We start from the raw sequence: 20,752 nt of genomic DNA on the forward strand, positions 1-20,752 counted from the left end.
GGGTAGAGTCCTGATGATGCTGTTCGGATCCCCTGGATCCAGCCAGGCCTGAAGCAAGACACCCCCTTGGACATCTCAGTTGTCAAGTCGATAAACACATCCTTGGTTTTTTTTTCCCATTCCGCAGGTAGTCTTTGAGCACTTGCTAAATGTCCAGCTCTATGTGGGGCACTGTAAAAACAGCATGAGTGAAAATAGACATGGTTGAGTTTGTCAGGAGTTTTCAGTTGATCAAGGGACAGCATTTTTACCCAGCTACGAATCTCACTGGGTTTTGCAAAGGATGTGAACAACGCCACAGAAGGCATGCACAGGAGCAACCTCATGGAAAATGCAGAGACAATCCGCACACGGGCGTTTCAGCTGCAGCCACGGAGGTCCCAGTTTGGCTTGGTGGAAACAACACTGTGTGAAAATAGAGGAGCACAGTGCTGATGTGCATCTTTCCGGGCATCCCAGGTGGAATGGGAAATAGGGCCTGGAGAATCTGCGCATGGCTGGTGTGTACCCGGAGCCACCCCTCCTGGACCTCAGTTATCCTAGCTGTACTCTTGTCAAAAGCAGCCTGGAAGGTGCTTTTTAAATGTTTAGCTTTTGAATTGTAGAGATAATATGAGCACATTCATGTGCATTTGGAAAACAGAAAGATAATAATCCTCAGAATCCACTTCCCCTAACACTGTTGTTAAAAATACCATTTAAAGACTCTGATAACTGAGTCTTTGGTGGATGAGCCCATGGACATGTTCATTTTCCATTCTCTGGCCACCCCAGCCAGGCCGTAAAGGCAAGGAAGTGAGGTGGGAGCAGGGACGTGGCACAAGTGCTTTTTCTCCCTCTCACTCTCCCTGCAGAGCCTAGGATGGGCCCAGGGTCTGTGCAAGTGTCTTGGGGATGAATCTCCTGTTTTATCCCAGGTCCTCCCTGCCCCCCCCAGGGGGGTCTTCCAGTGTGGTCCTGGCATGAACACGAGGGCCCCGCTTGTGGCTGCTCAGGAGGCCTTTGCTGGGTGGGCTTCTGTCCTCAGCCTGTTACCTGGACCCCTGCATCGGGAACAGCTTGGTGCACCCAGCTCTGGGCCTGGTCACCGCACACCGTCCTCCATTGTCTGCAGGGAACTCGATGGACGCTTGAAGGAGCAATTTGCAAACACTCCCGTGGTGAGGACATGACGATATGGGAAAGTTCAGGGGTTGCCCGATCCCACTGCATGTCCAGTGTAGACACATCCCAGCCCCAGGCGCACCAGCTACTGCTCAGCCATTCATTCATTAAACACCTTCTGATGCTGAGATCTGGGCAGATGCCAGGCTGCCACGGGGACACCCAGTTCCTGGTGGTAAGGCCTCCAGCTCACAGGAAGTGCTGCACTCTGGTCCCAGGGCCCAGAGAGGGCACCCGCTTTCAAGAGGTCACAGTGAATCAAGAGGGAAAGCCGGGCCTTGAGCCCAGGTCTCCTGACTCTAATCTTGTCTTTGGGGAGGAGTTGACCTAAGCCAGGAGAGTGTGTCTGCCACAACTTGGCTCCCTGCCTTGGGTCTGCCTTCTCATCCCTGGGCATGCCAGCCCAAAGGCCAGAGAGCAGGGTCATGCATCACTCCCAGTCACGTATCACTCCCTCCTGCATGAGCTTGGCCAAGTGCAGCTGCCCCAGGACCTTGGCTGCTCCTCCAGGGGTGGGAACGAGGCCGCTCATGACCTGCTTGCCTTTCAGTCCACATTCAATCTGTCCCAGGTGAAAACCTGCTCTGCGCCCAGGTGAAAGAAGCAGACACAAGCATCAGCCTCCTGGGAGCTTACATTTCACTGGGGATGAGAGGCAAGTTAACAGGTCTGACAAGAGCTGGGACAATCTAGAAGCAGTGGGCCCCTGCAGGAGGAGGGGCCCCTACGCCAGCATCAGGGAAGTTGAGGCCTGAAGTCCATGGAGGTGGGGGGTGGAGGGTGGCTGGAGGACAAGTGTCTGAAGCAGAGGAAACAGTATATTGGTGGGCCTGAAGAGCCCAGATGTCAGGAATGCAGAATTAGGTGGGGTGGGCCGCTGCTGACAGCAGGAGTCAGGCCCTGGGGCCTTGGGGCCACACAAACCTACACCGAGGTTCAGGCCGCAGGCCCAGAGGCCCCACCGGTGGATGGGAGGTGGGATCTGGGTCTCAAATTGTTCCCAGCTCCCCAGTGATTCTAAGGGGCGCCGGCCTGTGCTCTTCCTGCTTTAGCTCGAGACGATGTAGTAGCCTCAGAGGGCTGTAAGCTGGGAGATCAGATCTGTTTTATTTAAAAGGTTCATGGTGAAGAAGCCCGGAGAGCTTCACTGAAGGTTCTAGTGATAACCCCGGGTGAGAGAAGAGGGCACTGCTCTGGGGCAGTGGCTGTGGGAAGGGGGAGGGGAAGGATTCCAGAGATATTTAGGAGTAGAGCTGGCAGCCTTCGGGGACAGAAGGAATGTATTTGTGCAAGTGAGATGATACCCGGATTCCTGGCGTGGATAACTGGCTGCACAGCCACTGAGACGGGGTGGTGATGGTGGGAGGACTCTTGCTGGAGGTGGGTGGGGGGGTCAGGGAGTGACTTTGAGACGCCTCAGTGATAAGGGAGAAGTACTGCCGGTGACACAGAGAGATCCGAGCGAGGGAAGAAAGCTGCAGAAGTGGCGGCGCTTGGCCAGTGAGAGGGAGCAGAGTCTCAGAATCAGAGAAGGGCTAGCCAGAGGACCGGAAGGAAAGTCAGGAGTGGGAGGGGAACTTGGAGGCAATGCAAGGAAGGCTGGTCCCCAGTACCCTAAGTGGCCCACAGTCCAGTGGATTCCAAGGGCCAAGGAGACTGGGGGGAGTGGGGTGGCCCTTCTCCTCCTGTCCCCCCACCCCCAGCCCCCAGGCTGAGGTTTGCTCCCTACTTGGAGCCCAAGGCAACTCAGGTTTTGGGGAAGCAGCGGGGGAGATCCCCAACACTAGGTAAACGTCCAGTTGATTTTTAAAAAACTTTTTATCGTATTAATATATACAACTGAAAATTTCCCATTTAAACCATTCTCAAGCGTAGAATTCAGCAGTATTAATTTCATTACATTCATAATACTGTGCAACCACCACCAACAGCCTTTACCCAAACTTTTTCATCCCTTCAGTTAGAAACTCTGTACCCATGAAGAAATAACTCCCCATTCCACTCACCCCTCAGCCCCTGAGAACTTGTAATCTACTATCTGGCTGTATGAATTTGCTTATTCTAGGTATTGCATATAAGCAAGAGGGTATTGCATATAAGCAAGAGGCTGACTGGTTTTAAAATGGAAACCTGACTGTTTAGTCTTTCTTCTCCTTTCTTGCCTTAGGAAGAGGGAAGGCAAATGTTTCCTTCACCTCCTTGTTCTTCTTGAGGATAGCTGGATTAATTATGGACACGTTTGAAACATACACACTGAAAGTGCACAAATCCTAAGTGTACAGCTTGATGTTTTTTCACAAGTAGAACACATCCATGCAACCTCCCAGAGGAGCTAAACCCAACAGCACCAGCCCCCCTCAGGCTCCACTTCATCACTACCTCTCAAAGAGGCCATTATCCTGATCTCTGCCCGTCTAAATTAGTTCTACCTATGTCCTTTTTGACTTGAAAAAAATAGAACCATGCTGCATGTACTTATTTGTGTCTGGCTGATTTTGCTCAACATTGTGCTTCTGTGATTCATCCTCCTTGTCACGTGGATTCCAGCGCATGAAAACACCACTTTATCCCATCTACCATTGATGGACATTTGGAGAATTTCCAGTTTGGGGCTGTTTTGAACACAGTAGCCATGAGCAGTTTTGAACACAGTAGCTATGAGCAGTCTTTCCAACTCAGTTGGGCATATAGCTGGGAGTGTGGACTGCTGGGTCAAAAAAGAGCACCCTGTTTTAAGGTTGTGAATGAATGTTTCTGAGTTTCATAAGTCATTGGGTTGATGGCAAAGATTGAGACAAGAATTGGGGGGCCAGTGGTGATGAGACAAAAGGACGAGGGTCAAGAACCCTTTGGGAGGCAGGAGCAAAGTGGAAGGATAGGAACGCATTGGGGGCTGCTTGGGAAGTTAGTCAGAGGAGAGGAGATGGTACCCAGAGACCACTCTTGCCCTCCCTCCTGTGGGATCCTCCCCTCCCCCATGCCCCTGTCCCTTCCAGCAGTGCTGGGGAGGACTCAAAATCAAAGCTTTCTCATTCCTGGCTTCCCATAGAATCAACCAAGGAGTTTTCAAAATTCCCTGTTTTGTCACCAGCCCTAGGAATTCTGATTCAGTTGATCTGGGGTGAGACTTGGGCATTGGTAGCTTTTAAAGACTCTCCAGGGGATTCTACTGGGAGCCAGTGCAGAGGTGCACTGGTTGCCACACAATCATGGTTCCTTAGACCACGGTCGAGCCCTGAGAATCATGAAGACCACCCACCCTCCCTCCAAACTGTGTGACAGGCAGGGTCCTCAGTTGCAAATGATGGAAATGGACTTAGGCTAATTCATGCAAGAAAGGACCTCACTGAAAAGAAGTCTGGACCTCTCAGAACCTACTGAGACCTGGGCAGGGGAAGGAAACTCCAGAGGGCAGCTTCAGCCAACCTCCCCAAGGAGCACTTGCTCACCTTTGCAGCCAGCTCAGCTGCCCCCGCCCCTGGCTCTGGAGTGTGGCTTTGCTGCAGCTGCTCTAAATCTTTTCTTTTTGAGCTAGATTCTTGCAGGGGCGTTGGCCTGGCCATGTTTGGGGCCTTGCAACCCAGTCCCCTTCAAAGAAGGAAGGACATGGGGCACAGTGACAGTGCCCAGGGCACCTCCTGCCACCACCCACACCCCATGTACTCTGGTAGAGTGGGGGAGTTTAGAGGTGGGGACATCCTGCAGTAGTTCTGGAAGGCACTAGAGTGGGCAGGAGGGGTACCTCCGAGCAGATGATGGCCGGAGACTCCCTGCCACAGACCTTTCTCACCTTCTGTCCAATGGCCCAGATGCCACAGCCCACAGAGACCAGCACATGGACCCCAAGAGAGCTCCTGGCTGGGCACCCCTGGTCTTAGAAAATGTGGACTGACCCAGTGTTGTCCTTGGCTCCTTCTCCATGTCTTCTTCATGTTCCACTGACTGTCAGTGACCAGAGCTTAAGATCTGGGACACAATAGAGGTTGAAGTCAGTGTCAAGGTGAGGGTCAGGATGTGGGACAGTTTTTCCACCAATATGGAGCCCTTACCAGTTTGGACAGAGTCCTCTTTTGCCCTGGCCACTGCTGGCACATTCAGGCTGGGAGTGACAGCAGCTCTCCGAGTTTGCTATGAACCCATTCAGGATGGTGCATGTTTCCTGGAGACCCCATGGCCAGCCAGCAGGATGAGGAGACATATGGGGCAAGTCCCCTTGGAGCCATGGGGTGCCTCCGACCTCCGGGTGGAGGGGTCAAGCAGGTGAGCCTGGAGGGGCTCTTGTGGAGCAGCCTCCCCATTGCCCCCACCCCGGCTGGCTCAGTCACTCCCGTGCTTCCACCCCCCAGCCTCTCTTCTGGGCTCAGGTGCTGGGAGCAAATCTCTGAATCCATGGAAACCACAGAGGAGGCTGGAAACCAGGAAGGAGGAGGAGGCTGAGCTCTGTCTGACAAATCCTGGGGAGGGGGAGGGGAATATTCTCTTTCCTGGTGAGTAAAAGCCTAAAATACCACTTTCTCTCTCGCGGGTGGCCACTGCACTAAGGGCTGTTTCCTCTTTCTCTCTGGGGCTGTAGAAAGGAAGGCAAGAGGGAGCTTTATATCTGGGAGGAGGTAGCAGACCCTGTTTGGGGGGTGAGGTTCAAGATGGGGGGGAGTTTTGGTACAAGTAGGGATAAGGGGTCAGGAGTGGTGTTGGCGGGGCAGTGTTGAGAGTAGAGGCTCTGGGGTCTAGAGTTGGGAGGTGGGGGACAGAACTGGGAGGAGGTGGGGGTCAGTAGTGGAGGGAGGTGGGGTTGGGGAGCCAGGGTGGGGGAGGTAGGCGTCAGGGTTGGGGAAGCAGGGGCTGGTTTCCCATTAGCTGGGGTACCCCCAACCTGGCCACCCACCTACCCCAACTACCTCTCAGTTCTAGCCCTGAAAAGCTCTGCCTGTGATCCCTGTAAATGATAACCGAATCAACCAACCTCCCCTCCCCAGACAGTCTGATACGAGACTCTGGAGCCAGGTGCTGGGACAGCAGAGCAGTGGAGATGGGCCAAAGTTGGGGCTCAGGGCCATCTGGGGATGGCTCCCTCGGATTCTGAGGCACATGGGATTGAAGCAAACTCCCCAGAGATTGCAAAGGCAGGCCCTTAGGCTGAGAGTCATTTCTGAGGTCAAGATGTTTTTTCTTTCAAATTTCTCTTATTTATTTTTAACTACACAAATGCATGAATATATTTGCTTTTTTAAAAAATTAGACCACTAGCTAAAGTTATGGTTCCCTTCAAGTGCCCTCACAGTCCATTCCTCACTCTCTGAAGACAGCCACATTGGCTTCTTTTCTTTTCTTCCAGATCTTTGAAATGCTTTTTTGCACATAACCATGTGTCCATAGAGAATTTACAGACTGTCTATCATTTTATGGGTCTTGCACACTGTTCTTCAACTTTCCCTGCACAATGAATTTCTGAGATTTCTGTGTTGATAACTGTGGATCTTGACATCCCTTTTGACGGGTCTCCCTGTGTTCCAGCATGAGAACTGGATTTCACTTATCAACCTGTGCTCGGCTTGTTTTCCATTCTTCACTACCACAAAATCACAAATAACACTGCAATGAGCGTTCTTTGCATTAGGCATGTCTTCTCGTGCCCCTGAAGCAGGCTTTCCTTAGGGTGGATGATGAGAATTGCAATTACAGGGTCGTAGGCTTAGTTTTAATATATATATAGGTTTTAATAAATATTCCCAAAGTGCCCTCCAAAGTAGCTCTTCTAATTTATTCTCCAAACAACCTTACTGTGTTCCGTCTCGGCAAGCTTTACTCCATGCCCATCTTGGGGTGGAAGTGACAGGCTAATGACCTCTCTGGCCAGCAAGACCTGAGTCCCAGGAGGATTCACAGGAGCCCTGGCCAGGCCAATGGGCTTTCCTGCCTTGGGGTCGGGGGTAATGAGCTTGGGATGGATGCCCAGTGCCTGTGTCTCATCCCAGGAGAGGCTGCAAACAGAGCCCAGGAGAGCAGTGTATGTTGAACTAAAGGCCCTGGAGAGGCTGAGACCATAGGCCCCAACCCTGGCCACAAACCACAGGTAGCTGGAGCCCTGGTTAAAACCCAGGTACCTAGGTCACACCCCAGCCACCATGTCAGAATCTCTGGGGGTGGGCTGCAGTCCCTGTACGTGCGTGCGCGCACACACACACACACACACACACACACACAAAACACACGTGCCCAGGCGTGCGCACATGCACATGTACCTGCACACACAGATACACATAAGTACATGAAAAGAGCTTGCACCTCTGCAGAGTGGGCCTTCCCTGGGGATGAGGAAGCCCTTAGAAAGAGCCCTTTGTCTTTGCATATTTGCATAGTGAGTGTCCTCTGGTGACAGACGGGACAAAGTCTGCTCTTAATGACAGCCCCAAAGCAAAAAAAAAAAAAGATGGTTTTCTGGGCAGCCAGTTCTGAGCAGGATGATCAGGGGACATCCACAAAGATTCTGCGAGCTGAGTTTTGGCCTCTTCCTTCCTTCTCATCCCATGCAGCAGTGGCACCCAGTGGGGATTTGGGGTCCTCTCTCTTCACGGAGTGTGGGGATGAAGGGCCGGGCTGCTCACCCTGACGGGCATGGATCCGAGGCTCTGGGAGTGGACTCGGCCTCTGGCCCTGCAGCCGCGGGGGGAGGTCAGCCCCTGAGGCCACTCCACTGCCTGAGAACTGAGATGAGAAACACCTGCTGCTGGCGTTCCCACTGAAAGGTGATGTTCAGTAGATTCCCCGCCAAGTCCTGAATTTCTAGTGGGATATTGGTCTTCAAGAACTGGAAATCAAATTGGGAATTTTTTTCCTGAAGCCTGTTGGAACGGAATGTCCCCAAAGGATGGAAGAAGGAGGGAGACCCTGTCGGCCCGTCACACCAGGTGAACTGGCATCTGACTCTGAGACCACACTGCTCTCTGGACTCATCACAGCAGTGGTAACTTCTGGGCTATCTAGCCATTCTCTTTAGGAAGTGCTCGGGATGTAATGGCCAGTCCTCTAAAATGGGGGTGGGCACTCAGCTTCAAGGGTCTGGGCCTTGGCCTTGGGCAGGACCCTTGTCTTTAATTGGATGAGAAGATGCGTTTCTTTGGGGAGAGAAGCTCCTTCGGGAGTTGATGTTGGTTCGATATGTAGTTTCCCATGAGGTTTGAGTCTGTCTGAGCAAGGCTAGCAAGGGGTGAACTCCCTGCTGAATGTCACTGACCTTGCTTTGGGTCCCCCTCTGTGACAGTGAGGTCAAGTCCCCTGGGCTGGGCTCCATGAACTTAATCAGCCAGGTTAAATCGCCTCCTCCCAGCTGTACAGTGGGCCCTCCAGTACTCTTAAAGGCAGGTATTCCAGGGAGCCCCATAGAGACACAGCTCTTTGTACCATGAGATGTCCATGTGGGGGTGCTATTTCTCTGTACCCCTGAAGCAGAAATACCACATGATATCAAAGTATAATCCAAGTCCCTGCAGCCTTTTCTAAGCTTAAGCCATTCCAGGAGGGTATGGGGTGAAGGTCACACTTTTTACCCCAGGCCTCACAGCAGCACTTGCTGGGACTCTGCATCTCCCAGAGTTCCTTGAGGAAACTGCCCCTGTAGCATCTGCTCCCAGCCTCCTCTTTGGGGGCCGTAGTCCCGGGCTCTCCTGCCATCTTCCCTGTGTCGGTTATCAATTGTTGCACTAAAAAAAAAAATGCCTAAGGTAATGGCTCAGAACAATAACCCTTTACATAGCTCAGGATTCTGGGGGCCTGCTTGGCTGCTCTTTGCTGCACTCATTCATGGGTCTGTAGTCTTGCTTGTACATCCATGGTTGGCAGGTTGTTAACCAGGCGCCTCGCCTTCTGACAGGCTAGCTCAGGCATCTTCAAATGGCACCATTTGAAGCGGTGAGCAAGTACCTTCCGAGGCCTCTGCTTTTTGCTAATGTCCCATTATCCAAAGCAAGTCAGGTGGCCAACTGGGATTCCAGGGGTGAGGAAATAGATCCCACCTCTGGGTGGGAAGATCTGCAGCAGCAAAATGCAAAGATGTGGATGCAGCAAGCATAAGAACTGGAGGCCATTTACACAATCTATGATATATCCTAAACTTCACCCATCAACCTTGCAGACCCTCTTCCTTACGTGCAAATCCTCCCCGACCTGCCCTCCTGTGAAGCTCCTCCCACTAACTTCTGCTTACTATCTCTATTTAGCATGTCCACATGCAGGGAGGCCAGGGCTGGCTTCAGAGGGTCAGACAACCCCAGAACCAGCCAGTCCTCCTGAAGGAGCTGAACAATGACCACTTGAACCTGGGGTTATGGACTCGCCCCTTTTGCATAGAAGTTGCTCTGCAGTGACCTCAGCAGGCATCTTAGCACCTTCATGCCTTGGGGATGAGGAGGCTGGCGACCAGCTGGACAGAGTCAAGGTCCTGGGCTGCTGCCCTAATTTCTCATGTGATCATGGTACAAGGACGACTTCCTTAATCGTGAGCCCAGCACTGCGCCTAGTGGCTCACAGAACATGCCATCAACAGCCCTCCAAGTTGGAACCTGAGGCACAGAGTTGGTCATTTGCTCAGTGCCACAGGGATCGAGAAATAGCAAAGCCAGAAATCAGACATGGGTTCCAAAGCGCACTTTTCCAACTATTTGCACCCTCTAGTAATGACAATTAGAAGTACCACAAAAATGAAAGTTACCAGGACCGCATTTAAAACCCAAGGACCCTGGTATTCAAGATCTCATCTGACCCTTGGAACTGCCCTGTAAGAGATCGAAGAACACACCATGGTCCCCATCTCCAAACAGCAGAAGGGACATTACACGTGCCAACACGCATACCCAGGCTTCTGCCTTTGGAGTCCTGCTACTTCCTCCTCCACCACATGGTTGTCCAGCTGGCCTCCGGCCTCCTCATCCCCAAGGTGTGAGGGTCGTGAGCTGCTGAGGTCACTACAGAATAACTTCGATGCAAAGGGGGTGAGTCCATAACCCCAAGTCCAAGTCATCAGTGGCCCCACTGCATGGGGCCTTCTGTGCTCTAGCATAGAAGTGGCCCCACTGCATGGGGCCGTGACATGGAGGTGAGGACAGGTAAGAACTTTAGAGCTGAAAAAACAAAAATTACAAACCTCTCTATGTAAACTGAAAATAAAACTTATGCCAAACCATGAATCAAGAAACACATATTTAGGATGACACAAAAATAGCTGCATTCCAGACTTCCTGATTTCAATATTCAGGATTAGTTCACCCAAGCTGAACTTTTTAGGGTTTTATTGTGAGTAGGATATGCCAAGCTGATCCATCACTGTATGTCAATGGGCTTTGCAGGTATCTACCAGCATCTTTTTTTTTTTTTTAAATATTTTTATTATAAACAATGAACTGACATACCAACATTCTTGACATACAATCATTCCAGACATATGAACATTCTTTTTTCCCAATATACATATTTTTTAATTTTAACATTTATTCCCTCTATTTTTATTCATTTTTAATCCATATGTTTTACTCATCTGTCCATACCATAAATAAAAAGAGCATCAGACACAAGGTTTTCACAATCACACAGTCACATGTGAAAGCTATATCATTATATTATCATCTTCAAGAAACATGGCTACTGGAACACAGCTCTACAGTTTCAGGCACTTCCCTCTAGCCTAATACACTTTAATCTAAAAAGGGGCTATCTTATATAATGCATAAGAATAACCTCCAGGATAACCTCTCGACTCTGAAATCTCTCAGCCACTGACATTTTATTTTGTCTTATTTCTCTCTTCCCCCTTTTGGTTGAGAAGGTTTTCTCAATCCCTTGATGCTGAGTCCAAGCTCATTCTAGGATTTCTGTCCTATATTGCCAGGGAGGTTTACACCCTTGGGAGTCATGTCCCATGCAGAGAGGGGGAGGGCGGTGAGTTTGCTTGCCGCGTTGGTTGAGGGACAGAGAGTTCACATCTGAGCAACAAAAGAGGTTCTCCGGGGGTGACTCTTATGCCTAATTTTAAGTAGGCTTAGTCTATCCTGTGTGGGGATAAGTTTCATAGGAATAAACCCCAAGATTGAGGGCTCAGCCTATTGATTTGGTTGTCCCCACTGCTTGCAAAAATATTAGGAATTCTCCAAATGGGAAAGTTGAATTTTTCCCCTTTCTTGCCATTTCCCCAAGGGGACTCTGCAAACAGTTTTTTATTCACTGTTCAAATCACTCTGGGATTTATCAGGGCATCCCTCTGGACAAACCTACAAAATCTCATGCCCTATTCAAGGTTCCATGTACTTATAGTGTTTAAACTGTCCATATAAGTTATATTAGGAAATGCACTAGTTAAAATATAAATTTTGTACCAAATAAACATTTTTTGCTTTAGTCTCAAACATAAGTTGAAGTTTTAAAATATAAATGACCATCTATTTTCAACACCCTGCAATATTGACATTCCTTTGTTCTTCCTCATGCAAAAACATTTTTAAATTTGTACATTTAATCACTATCATTGTACACTCGAGGCATTCCTAGATTATACCATCTCAGTCTTTATCATCTATCTTTACTTCTAGTTTCATTTTTGCCCCCAGCCCTCCTCCCTCTGTCATTCTTGTATTCAGCTTCATTCGATATACTAGCATTATTGTGCTACCATTAGGAAGTATTGAGCTATCCATTTCTGAATTTTTACAATCAGTCCTGTTGCACAGTCTGCATCTCTTCAGCCCCAACTACCCAATATCTACCCTATTTCTATCTCCTGATGGCCTCTGTTCTTAACTGAAATTCTCCAAGTTCATTCATTAAAGTTAGTTCATATCAGTGAGACTATACAGTATTTGTACTTTCATTCTGACTAATCTCACTCAGCTTAATGTCCTCAAGGTCCATCCATGTTGTTACATGCTTCATGACTTTTTTCTGTCTTACAGCTGCGTAATATTCCATCATAAGTATATACCACAGTTTGTTTAGCCACCCATGTGTTGATGGATATTTGGGCTGTTTCCATCGCTTTACAATTGTAAATAATGATGCTATAAACATTGGTATGCAAATGTCCGTTTGTGTCCTTGCCCTCATGTTCTCTGAATAGATACCTAGCAATGGTATTGCCAGTTCATTGGCAATTCTATACTTAGCTTCCTAAGGAACCGCCAAATTGCCTTCCACAGTGGTTGTACCAGTTTACATCCCCACCAACAGTGGATAAGTGTTTTTTTTCCACATCCTCTCCAGCACTTGTCATTTTCTGTTTTATTGATAATGGCCATTCTGGTGGGTGGTTTTGATTTGCATTTCCCTAATAGCCAGGGAAGTTGAGCATCTTTTCATGTGCCTTTTAGCCATTTGCATTTTCTCTTCTGAGAATTGTCTGTTCATGTCTTTTGCCCATTTTGTAATTGCGTTGTCTTTTTGTTGTTGAATTGTACAATCTCTTCATATATTCTGGATACTAGACCCTTATCTGATATATCCTTTCCAAATATCAGCTTCCATTGTGTAGGCTGTCTTTTTACTTTTCTTGACAAAGTTCCTTGATGCATATAAGTGTTTAAATTGAGGAGTTCCCATTTATCTATTTCTTTCTACAATGCTCATGCTTTGGGGGTAAGATCTTGGAAACCACCTCCTATTATAAGATTTATAAGCTATTTCTCTACATTTTCTTCTCAGTTTTATGGTCTTAGATCTAATGTTCAGGTCTTTGATCCATTTTGAGTTAATTTTGTATAGGATGTGAAATATGGATTCTCTTTCATTCTTTTGCTTATGGATATCCAGTTCTCCAAGCACCATTTATTGAAAAGACTGTTCTGTACCAGGTGAGTTGTCTTGACTGCCTTATCAAAGATCAGTTGTCCATAGATGAGAAGGTTTATATCTGAACACTCTATTCCATTCCATTACTACCAGCATCTTAACCCCTTCCAGGTCAGGGAACGGGGCTGGTGAGCTACCAGGTTATTATTGCCCCTGCAAAAGCTAAAAGGGACAAGATATCCAGGGTTTGGGCATAAATTAGGCTCTGCAACTGGATGTCCCTGCCCACCAAGAACTTTGGTTGTGCAGGGAGTGAAGGCAGGCTGCTGGATCAGTCCAAGAATTGCACCCAGAAGCAAAGCTGGTGGCAAGGGTTTTGGGCAGCCACATCAGTGCCATGCTTCACATGGTCAGCAGCTTTCCTGGCTCCTGTCTATTGTCCAATACTGTCTCTCTCTCAAATGTGCCATTTGATGTACCTCCAATGTGTCCCTCTCGTGTTTGAGGTAGTCAGACTCAGGGGTTGCTGGTCATGAAGAATCCTGATGAACCACAGGAGCTCAGAATGGGACAAGAGTGTAGATGGGCAGGCAGCCAGGAGGCTGCAGCAGTTACGTGGGGCCTGGATCCTGGCAAGGAGAGGCTGAAGGACAGACAAGGCAAGAAGGAGGAAGAGTGGATAGGGTGGGAGGCCAGAAGCAGTTTCAGTGGAAGAAGAGGAAAGGGTCAAAGGGGACCCCTGGTGTGATGTTGGCATGAATAGAAGGACAGGTACTACTGGGAACACAGTCTGTGGGTGACTACATGACGGGCTGTAAGCAACTTCCTCAAAATGCCACCTCAAGTGGCAGGAGCTGCTAGAAGAGCAGTTCTGAGCGTCAGCAGAGACCCACTGTCCAGTCAGAAATGTTCAGTGAATTGCAGCTACGTAGAGGGAGAGTCCATTCCCCAGGGAGATTTCCCCCAGGACACAAGCAACAGAGCAGATACCCCAGCTCTGGGACTTTGCGCTCATATGTTTGAAATTAGGAATTTCATTCATTTTTATCAAGATCTTGAAATGTGATAATAAAGTCACACCAAAGAATAGCCCAGTACAAAGTGGCCTGTGTAATAATGGTGTACGCAAAGCACCAGCCACTGGGCACCGAAGCAGATGGTGAGAAATAAAAGTAATTATCACCTGCCCCACCTGGCAGCTCAGTCCGCGTGCGCGGAGGAAAACCATTTCAGAACTTTATTTTCTATATTGAATGTCGATAATTGGATGTATTTATAAGTCTCTCTGGAAGTAAACAGCTTATGATTTCAAGATGAGAAAACAATCTTCCAAACAGTGAAAAAATATATATATTCCCCATTTTCACGCGCGCGCACACACAAAGAGCTTGTTTCCTTTGATGTTTTTAAGGTGCTGTTGGAATGATTTGCCTTTCTGAAGCCACAGTTCCATTTCTCATCTTGAATTGCCTCCTAGACCCTGGCAGAGCACTCAGCGGGGACCCCTTCATCTGAGGCGGTGACGGGGGGGGGGGGGGGGGGGGGGGGGGCCTGGCTGCCCGCCTCTTTTCTGCAGGAAGACGGATGCCCAGGCACCGGGCTGGGGGAGGAAGGGCAGGAGGGGCATGTTGTGAAGCCGAGGCTCCTCTGGGGGTTGATGGATGGTGAGGACGGCTGCGGTGTGGCTTGGGAGGGAGACGTAAGCCATGCTGGCCCCAGGACCCGGAGAGCTGTGGCTGCTGCTGCCACGAAAACCAAAGGCTGGGATGTGCCAGAGCCTGATGGAGAGAGAGCCTCATGGGCCCTTATCCCCATCATGCTCCCTCCCTCCCCACTCAGGGGGAGGCTGGGTTGGAATATGCTGCCCTCCCTGCTCCTCCCCCATCTCCCCCATACACACCCCTATTCCTTTTGATCAGTCTATTTGGTGCAGGTTTTCTGAGCTCAGTCTTCTATTCTGAGCAAAAGCAAAACAAACAAATCAAAACAAAAAACCCGAAATGACATCTGACAGAGGAACCCCTTGCTGGCTCTTTTCTCCAACTCTCCGGGGCTCCTGCCTGAGAGATGGGCTTAGACCTTACTCTGTTCCAGCTCAGAATGCCTTGGGAAAGCCCCTCCTGTCCTGGGGTGGGTGAGAAGAGCCAGCCCGTGGCCCTGCTCTGCAGGCTTCCCAGATGGTGGGCTTCTCTCTAGGGTAGCACTGAGGACCCTTCCTCCCTTCCCCAGACCAGAGATCCTCTGGGAAGGGTCCGGGCCCCACGTTGCTCCTGGTATGGCTGGTCACAGTGTGGCACCGTGGGCAGCAGCTCAGCAGCCAGGGCAGAGGGAACCTGGCATCCAGGCCACATGCAGGATGGCCCAACAGAGCCTTCCAGCAGACCAGTGTCCTCGGGAGGCAGCAGAAGACATGCCCAGGTCCTGCCTCTTCCAGGGACACCTCTGGAGGGCCTCACTGTGGCTCCTTAAGTCTGAGTTGGGCTGGTCCCCACCCCGGAGCCGGAGCCTGCCATCTCCAGGCAGCCAGCTCTGAGTAGTGCCCATGGGGCTGCAAGACAGAGGGGGTACGCAAAACAGAGAAACCTGGTGGCACAGGGTGTCAGTGTGGACAGAGAGGACCACGGGAGCTCCCAGACGGATGGCTGGGGCAGGGCTCTCTTAACATCTGGCCGTGGGCTGGCTGAGTGCAGACACCTCTCAGCCAAGGGCCTGTGACCTCAGAGGTGACACCACGTGAGGCCCGAGTGTGCTGCCTGGCGCTCTCTCTTGCCTGATTTACACACTCCTGCTCTGACTCTCTAAAATCAATCTTTCCCCAATTGCCTTCTGGCTCCCAGCAGTGTCTGGGGTCTGCTCTGCATGACTAACTACGCAATCTTCTCCCATCCCCTGGGCGGCTTTCCAGGTGGCCCAGTTCTGAAGGGCCTGGGTGTCAGCAATTTGTGGGCAGAGCCCCCCTATTGTCACTCACAGCTCCACTAAGTTGGTAGGGACCCTTCACTTCTTATGTTGTGGATGTTTAGGACAATTACTGCCTTCTCGTTGTAATAAACTGAGCTGGCAGTCGGCTTAATTTTGACAAATTTTATGTCAAAAGAGGGGCCTGGAGGGAGCTTGGGACAGGCTTTCCTTCTTCCACAAAGGAGAAAAAATTCTGCTCCTCCTTGTGACTTGTGAAGTGTTCCTTATTTAGGGAGCCTCCTCCCTCCACTCTCCTGTGTCTCAGCTGGGCCAGGAGATTGGGATGGGCATTCTGGAGGTGCCACTTTTCTCCAGCGGGCTTTGACCTTCCTGTGGCCACGCCCTCAGCTAAAGGTGCGTCCACAGGCATTTGCTCCTGAAATCCTCACTGCTGCCCCCACAGCCCTGATGGACAAGAAAAGCAGGGATGGCACTGGGATTCCAAGCAGCAGTGCTGCGTGCCCTTCACCCACACCTCTCTTCCCCGTTTTGTGGGGGTGAACAGGAGTTGCTTCTCCAGCTCACAGCTCCCAGGAGCCCCCAGCCCAGCCCTGGTAACCCATATCTTTGTCTGGACAAAGAAATAAGGAGCTTCCCCAACTCAAGCCCTTTGATCAAAGGCACTTCTAGCTGCGAGTCAGCTAGGGCCTCAGGTCAGGGACTCTGTGGGCAGGTGCTGCACCTGCCTTCTGTCCACAAGGACCTCAGGGGCACCCTCCCCCACCAGCCCAGGAGTCCCTTTCTTCACAGAGTCATGTGGGGTGCTGCTCAGGGGCCTGACTCAAGTGCTGTGAGAGCTCAGGCCAGTGACCTACCTCTCTGTGCCTCAGCTTCCTCATCAGCAAAGTGGCACTAAGGATGACCCCTGCCTCATAAGGGCTGCTGTGAGATTTTAACATCTGCAATGCCTCCGGGCTGGTGTCTGGCACAGGGAGAGGCCCATATCTGTAGGCAGCTGCCCTTAGTATCACTAACGTTTTATGGTACGTGCAGCCCAAGGAGGACAACGTCTGCTTCCCACATCTCACCCCACTCCCCACCCTCAAAATCTCTCTGGAGGACTCAGCACCAACACCAGTGCCCACTTAGGGCAAGGGGGAAGCCGAAAGGCTGATTCTCCCTCCTGAACCCCTCTCCACTGTGCCTACCTCTCCCCAGCCCTCCTCATTAACCTTCCTTACTCCACGTCCTTTTCCACCCTGTAGTTGAGGAAGCTTGAAAAAGATCCTACCAGACAGGCCCAAGCAGAGGATCTGGCTCTTGCTTACCTCTGAGGCTGCACCTCTCACTACCCGCTCACTCCCCAGAACGTTTCAGTTCCCCCAGTCACTCAGGCCTTTACTCAAGCCATTTCCTTTCTTCAGCAACAAATCTCATCTCTGGCCCGGGCCTAGGCTGGGTCAGCAGCCCTCTCTTTCCTCCCTAACGTTTTTCATTTCCAAGGGTCCTTCCTCGGCTGTCCCCACCCGTCCGGGCCCTCACAGCCCCTCCTGTAGCACCGCCCTTCCCTCCCCTGCGACGCCCCGCCTCTGAGGGCGGGACAGAGGCTCCCAGCCCCGCCCCTCCGGCACCGCCCCTCGCCTGCGGCCCGAGTGCAGATCCTCACCCAATCCGCCCGTGGCTCCGCCCCTTTCCGCCTGCGAGCTCCCTGCCCCGCCTCCCGGGCCCCGCCCACCGCATTTGGTCCGGGGCCCGACTCAGCTGACGCCGCACTTCACGTGACGCTCGGGCTGGACTAACATGGCGGCCTCCGCGGGGTGAGTGCTGCTCTCCTCCTTCGCTCTTGCCCGCTGGCGCGGAGGGCGTCTCGGTCTTCCCGGCTGGGCTGAGGGTGACAGTCCTCAGCCCGCGCCGGGGCTGGCCTGGCTGTGTGCTCACGCTGCTTCCCGCGGCGCGGGCCTCCGAGCGTGGGGCCCGTAGCTGCACTCTCCAAGCCGGGAGTCAGCGCTGGGGCCCTCACCTACCTTCCCTGCTACCGACTGGGCTTTGGGGGCCGCCCTGGCGCTCCGGCCTCAGCCGCGGGAGGTGTCCCCATTGTGTGCGGCCGCGGTGAGGGCCTTATGTCCACGTTTACTGCCACGATCCTAGGATAGGGACGTTGCAAGGGCGTGTATAAGATGAACTTGGACCCCCCTTGCACCATCGAGGCACTTCCCATCCTCTCCCCAGCCCCAGGTGTCACTCTCAGAGAGAGTTTCCCTAACCTCCCATTCCACTTTTTGCATCTCTTATCACCATCTGATAAGATATATAGTGCTTTTAATTTTCCTTGTTTATTGTCTCTAGAATGTAGGGGCAGAACCCTTCTGTGGTTCACTGCTGGGCCCCACTAGTACAGCGCCTTGCCCACAGTAGGTACTCAGTAAATTTCTGTTGAATGAAAGCATAGGTGAACAGTCCTGGTGGGAGGAAGTGTGGACAGATGGGCCCACTAAAGTGTGGGGAAAATGTCCCAGCTGAGGGAACATCTGAGCAAAGGTTGAGAGGTTAGTTCAGAGTGCTGGGGACAGGGAAGGGTGAGGCAGGTTCTCTTGGCTGGAGGGTGTGGTCCCCCAGGCAGCCTCTTCAGACTTTGTCCTGAGGGACCCTTGAAGGGCTTTAACTTTCTAAGATCTTCTTTCTAGAGATCCTTTCCCTGGGCTGTGTGTGCGTTCAGGTTCAGGTCCAATAGTGGGGAGGGGTTGAAGGAAAGGGGTGTGGGTCTCGGTGATCCTGGGGGCAGTGCCCCAGTGCCAGATTGGGAACTGAGATCAGGGTGTGGGAAACTGGTAGACTGAATGCAGCTCTTATTTTGGAAGGTAGGGAGAATGACAACAGAGAATGGTTTCTCAATTGGCTTCCAAGGTCGGTAGAGCTCAGAACATACCTATCAAACATTTAACCAGCACTTGCTGTGTTCCAGGAACAGCACTGGGTCTGCCTTCAGGTGCTTACAGGCTCCTGGAGCAGGCAGACCCAGGACAGTCTGTCATCTGTGGTGTCTGTTTCTGGTCTTGGTGTATGTCATGGAGAGGTGTGAGTTCTGAGCACTGGGGAGAGTGGGAAGACTTCACACGCTGGTGATATTTGTGCTAGTCCTTGAGCAGTGAGACACCCCTTGATCAGGGGACTGTGTATGCAAAGGTCCAAATGAGTTTCAAAGCACCCTAGGTTAGCTCCCTGAACTCAGCCTGTGGCTCTGCTTTAATGAGCAGAGTGACAGGTGAGTGCAGACTGGTGCCTCAATGTGGGTCTGTTGTTCCCATGTCTGGACTGGCCAGGTGATCCCAGAGAGTTCCAGGGACTGCAGTTATGTTCAGGGTTCCTGGATGGCCTGAAGGTGCAGAGAATCCAGGCTGGGTGATGGGGTGGGAGTCACCCTGGAGCTGGCAGGATCCAAGAAGGAGGATTCTTCTAGCAAAGACAAGGTTAAGAAGACACTGACACAGGGACTGGGTGAGGGGGTGACAGAGTGACAGAAATCTTGGATGGGTGTACTATTGGAAGGGATACCTGAGAGGTACAGGAGGCCTCCAAAGCTCAACAGGGCCTCCTTGGGAAGAGTCACTCAGGCTGGCATGGGGCTGCCCGGCCAGATGCTTTGATCCCAAGGCTGCCTTGAGGGCATCCCTATGTGAAAGAGGTTTGAGTGTTTCCAGCAAATCTTGGCCCCAGCTGCACTCATAAGATAAATTAGAGTGTGTGCCTAGGCATCACACTATCCAGTCATCATCATAGGCTGCCTAGGAGTAGGGTTTGTTCACCTGTGGAGTCCTACTGGAGCCTGGGACATGAGAGCCCCAGGTGACTGGGGCGTGCTCATGTGCTTTGGAAAAAATGGAAGCCCTAGCTAGCATCTCAAGTTCAATTATAAACACTAGATGTTCCTCTAGGGGGTGTTTGGTATTGATCCTGCTCTGCCCTGTCAGCCTGGGCAGCAACTTCAGGTTTGAAATGAGGGTCCTGCAACCCCCACAGAGGGTCTGCTCTGGGGTCAGACCTCCCCTCACCACTCCTAGGAGAGGGACCCCCAGGCACTTCCTGGGAAGGGGCATTGCCTTTCCCAGGTTGGGAATACGTTTTCCATGGTTGGGTTTGAGACCTCTCTGCCCGAGCCAGACCTGTCTGTACCTGCACCCTCCACATGGCTTTTGCCTTTCTCCTTTTCCCTTTGCCCACTCACCTCCTGGTCCTGGAATGCCCTTGTCCCTCACATCCATAGTTTGTATGCTTGGGGGACCAGTTCAAATGGCTCTTTCCCCCAGGAACACCCTGCCCTCCAACCCCCCATAAAGGCTTCCTGTTCAGAACTCCAGAAAATCCCAGCTCCCCACTGGCATGGCACTTTTCCCTGCCTGCCCCTCCTGGCTGGGTGAGGGGTTGCATCCTTCATGCCCTCCTGTCATTTCTGGAGCCCAGAGCCCAGTTCAGAGTGAATCCACAGGGTCTGCCTGAGGCTACCCTGTTACTAGCATCTGAGCTAAATGAAAGGAGGAGGGAAACTAAATAAATGGAGGGGGGCTTTCCTCTAAATTTGTCCAAACATCCTGTCCCTGTGACTTTCCTGGAGATTCAGTGATCAAGGAAAGAATTTGAAGGTTGCAGGAGGGACAGAATTCCAAGGAGTACAGTGGAGACCTAGCCTTAATTCCCTACCCAAGTAGCTCCCAGAGAGCTGATACCCAGAGAGCCGTTGCTCAGTGAGAAGCATCCAGTGAGTTGCCCTGGGTGTAATTCTTTTGGGTTGCAGGTCATGCCAGAGTCAATGTCTTGGATAAAAACCCATCCTTATCCTGATGTGAACGTTGTGCCACTGGAACAGAGGCCTTGGGCTGACCCTGGGGGCTGAGGTAGAGGTGGGTCTGCGGGAGGCAGGCTG

At 51.3% G+C, this 20,752-nt stretch overlaps 1 protein-coding gene across 2 annotated transcripts in view; it reads left to right on the forward strand.

Moving 5' to 3' along the window:
- Positions 1–17,569: 17,569 nt before the first annotated feature.
- PEPD (peptidase D) overlaps positions 17,570–20,752 on the forward strand; it is a 131,989-nt gene continuing 128,806 nt past the window's right edge. The window contains exon 1 of one of the 2 annotated variants that reach the window (XM_077132228.1): positions 17,570–17,651. In XM_077132228.1, the coding sequence (XP_076988343.1) occupies positions 17,635–17,651 (17 nt within the window). In that variant the 5' untranslated portion in view covers positions 17,570–17,634. The remainder of the gene's footprint in view (positions 17,652–20,752) is intronic. The other variant, XM_077132229.1, reaches the window with a different exon arrangement.

This window comes from Tamandua tetradactyla, chromosome 16, assembly GCF_023851605.1.
Source record: "Tamandua tetradactyla isolate mTamTet1 chromosome 16, mTamTet1.pri, whole genome shotgun sequence".
NCBI lineage: Eukaryota > Metazoa > Chordata > Mammalia > Pilosa > Myrmecophagidae > Tamandua > Tamandua tetradactyla.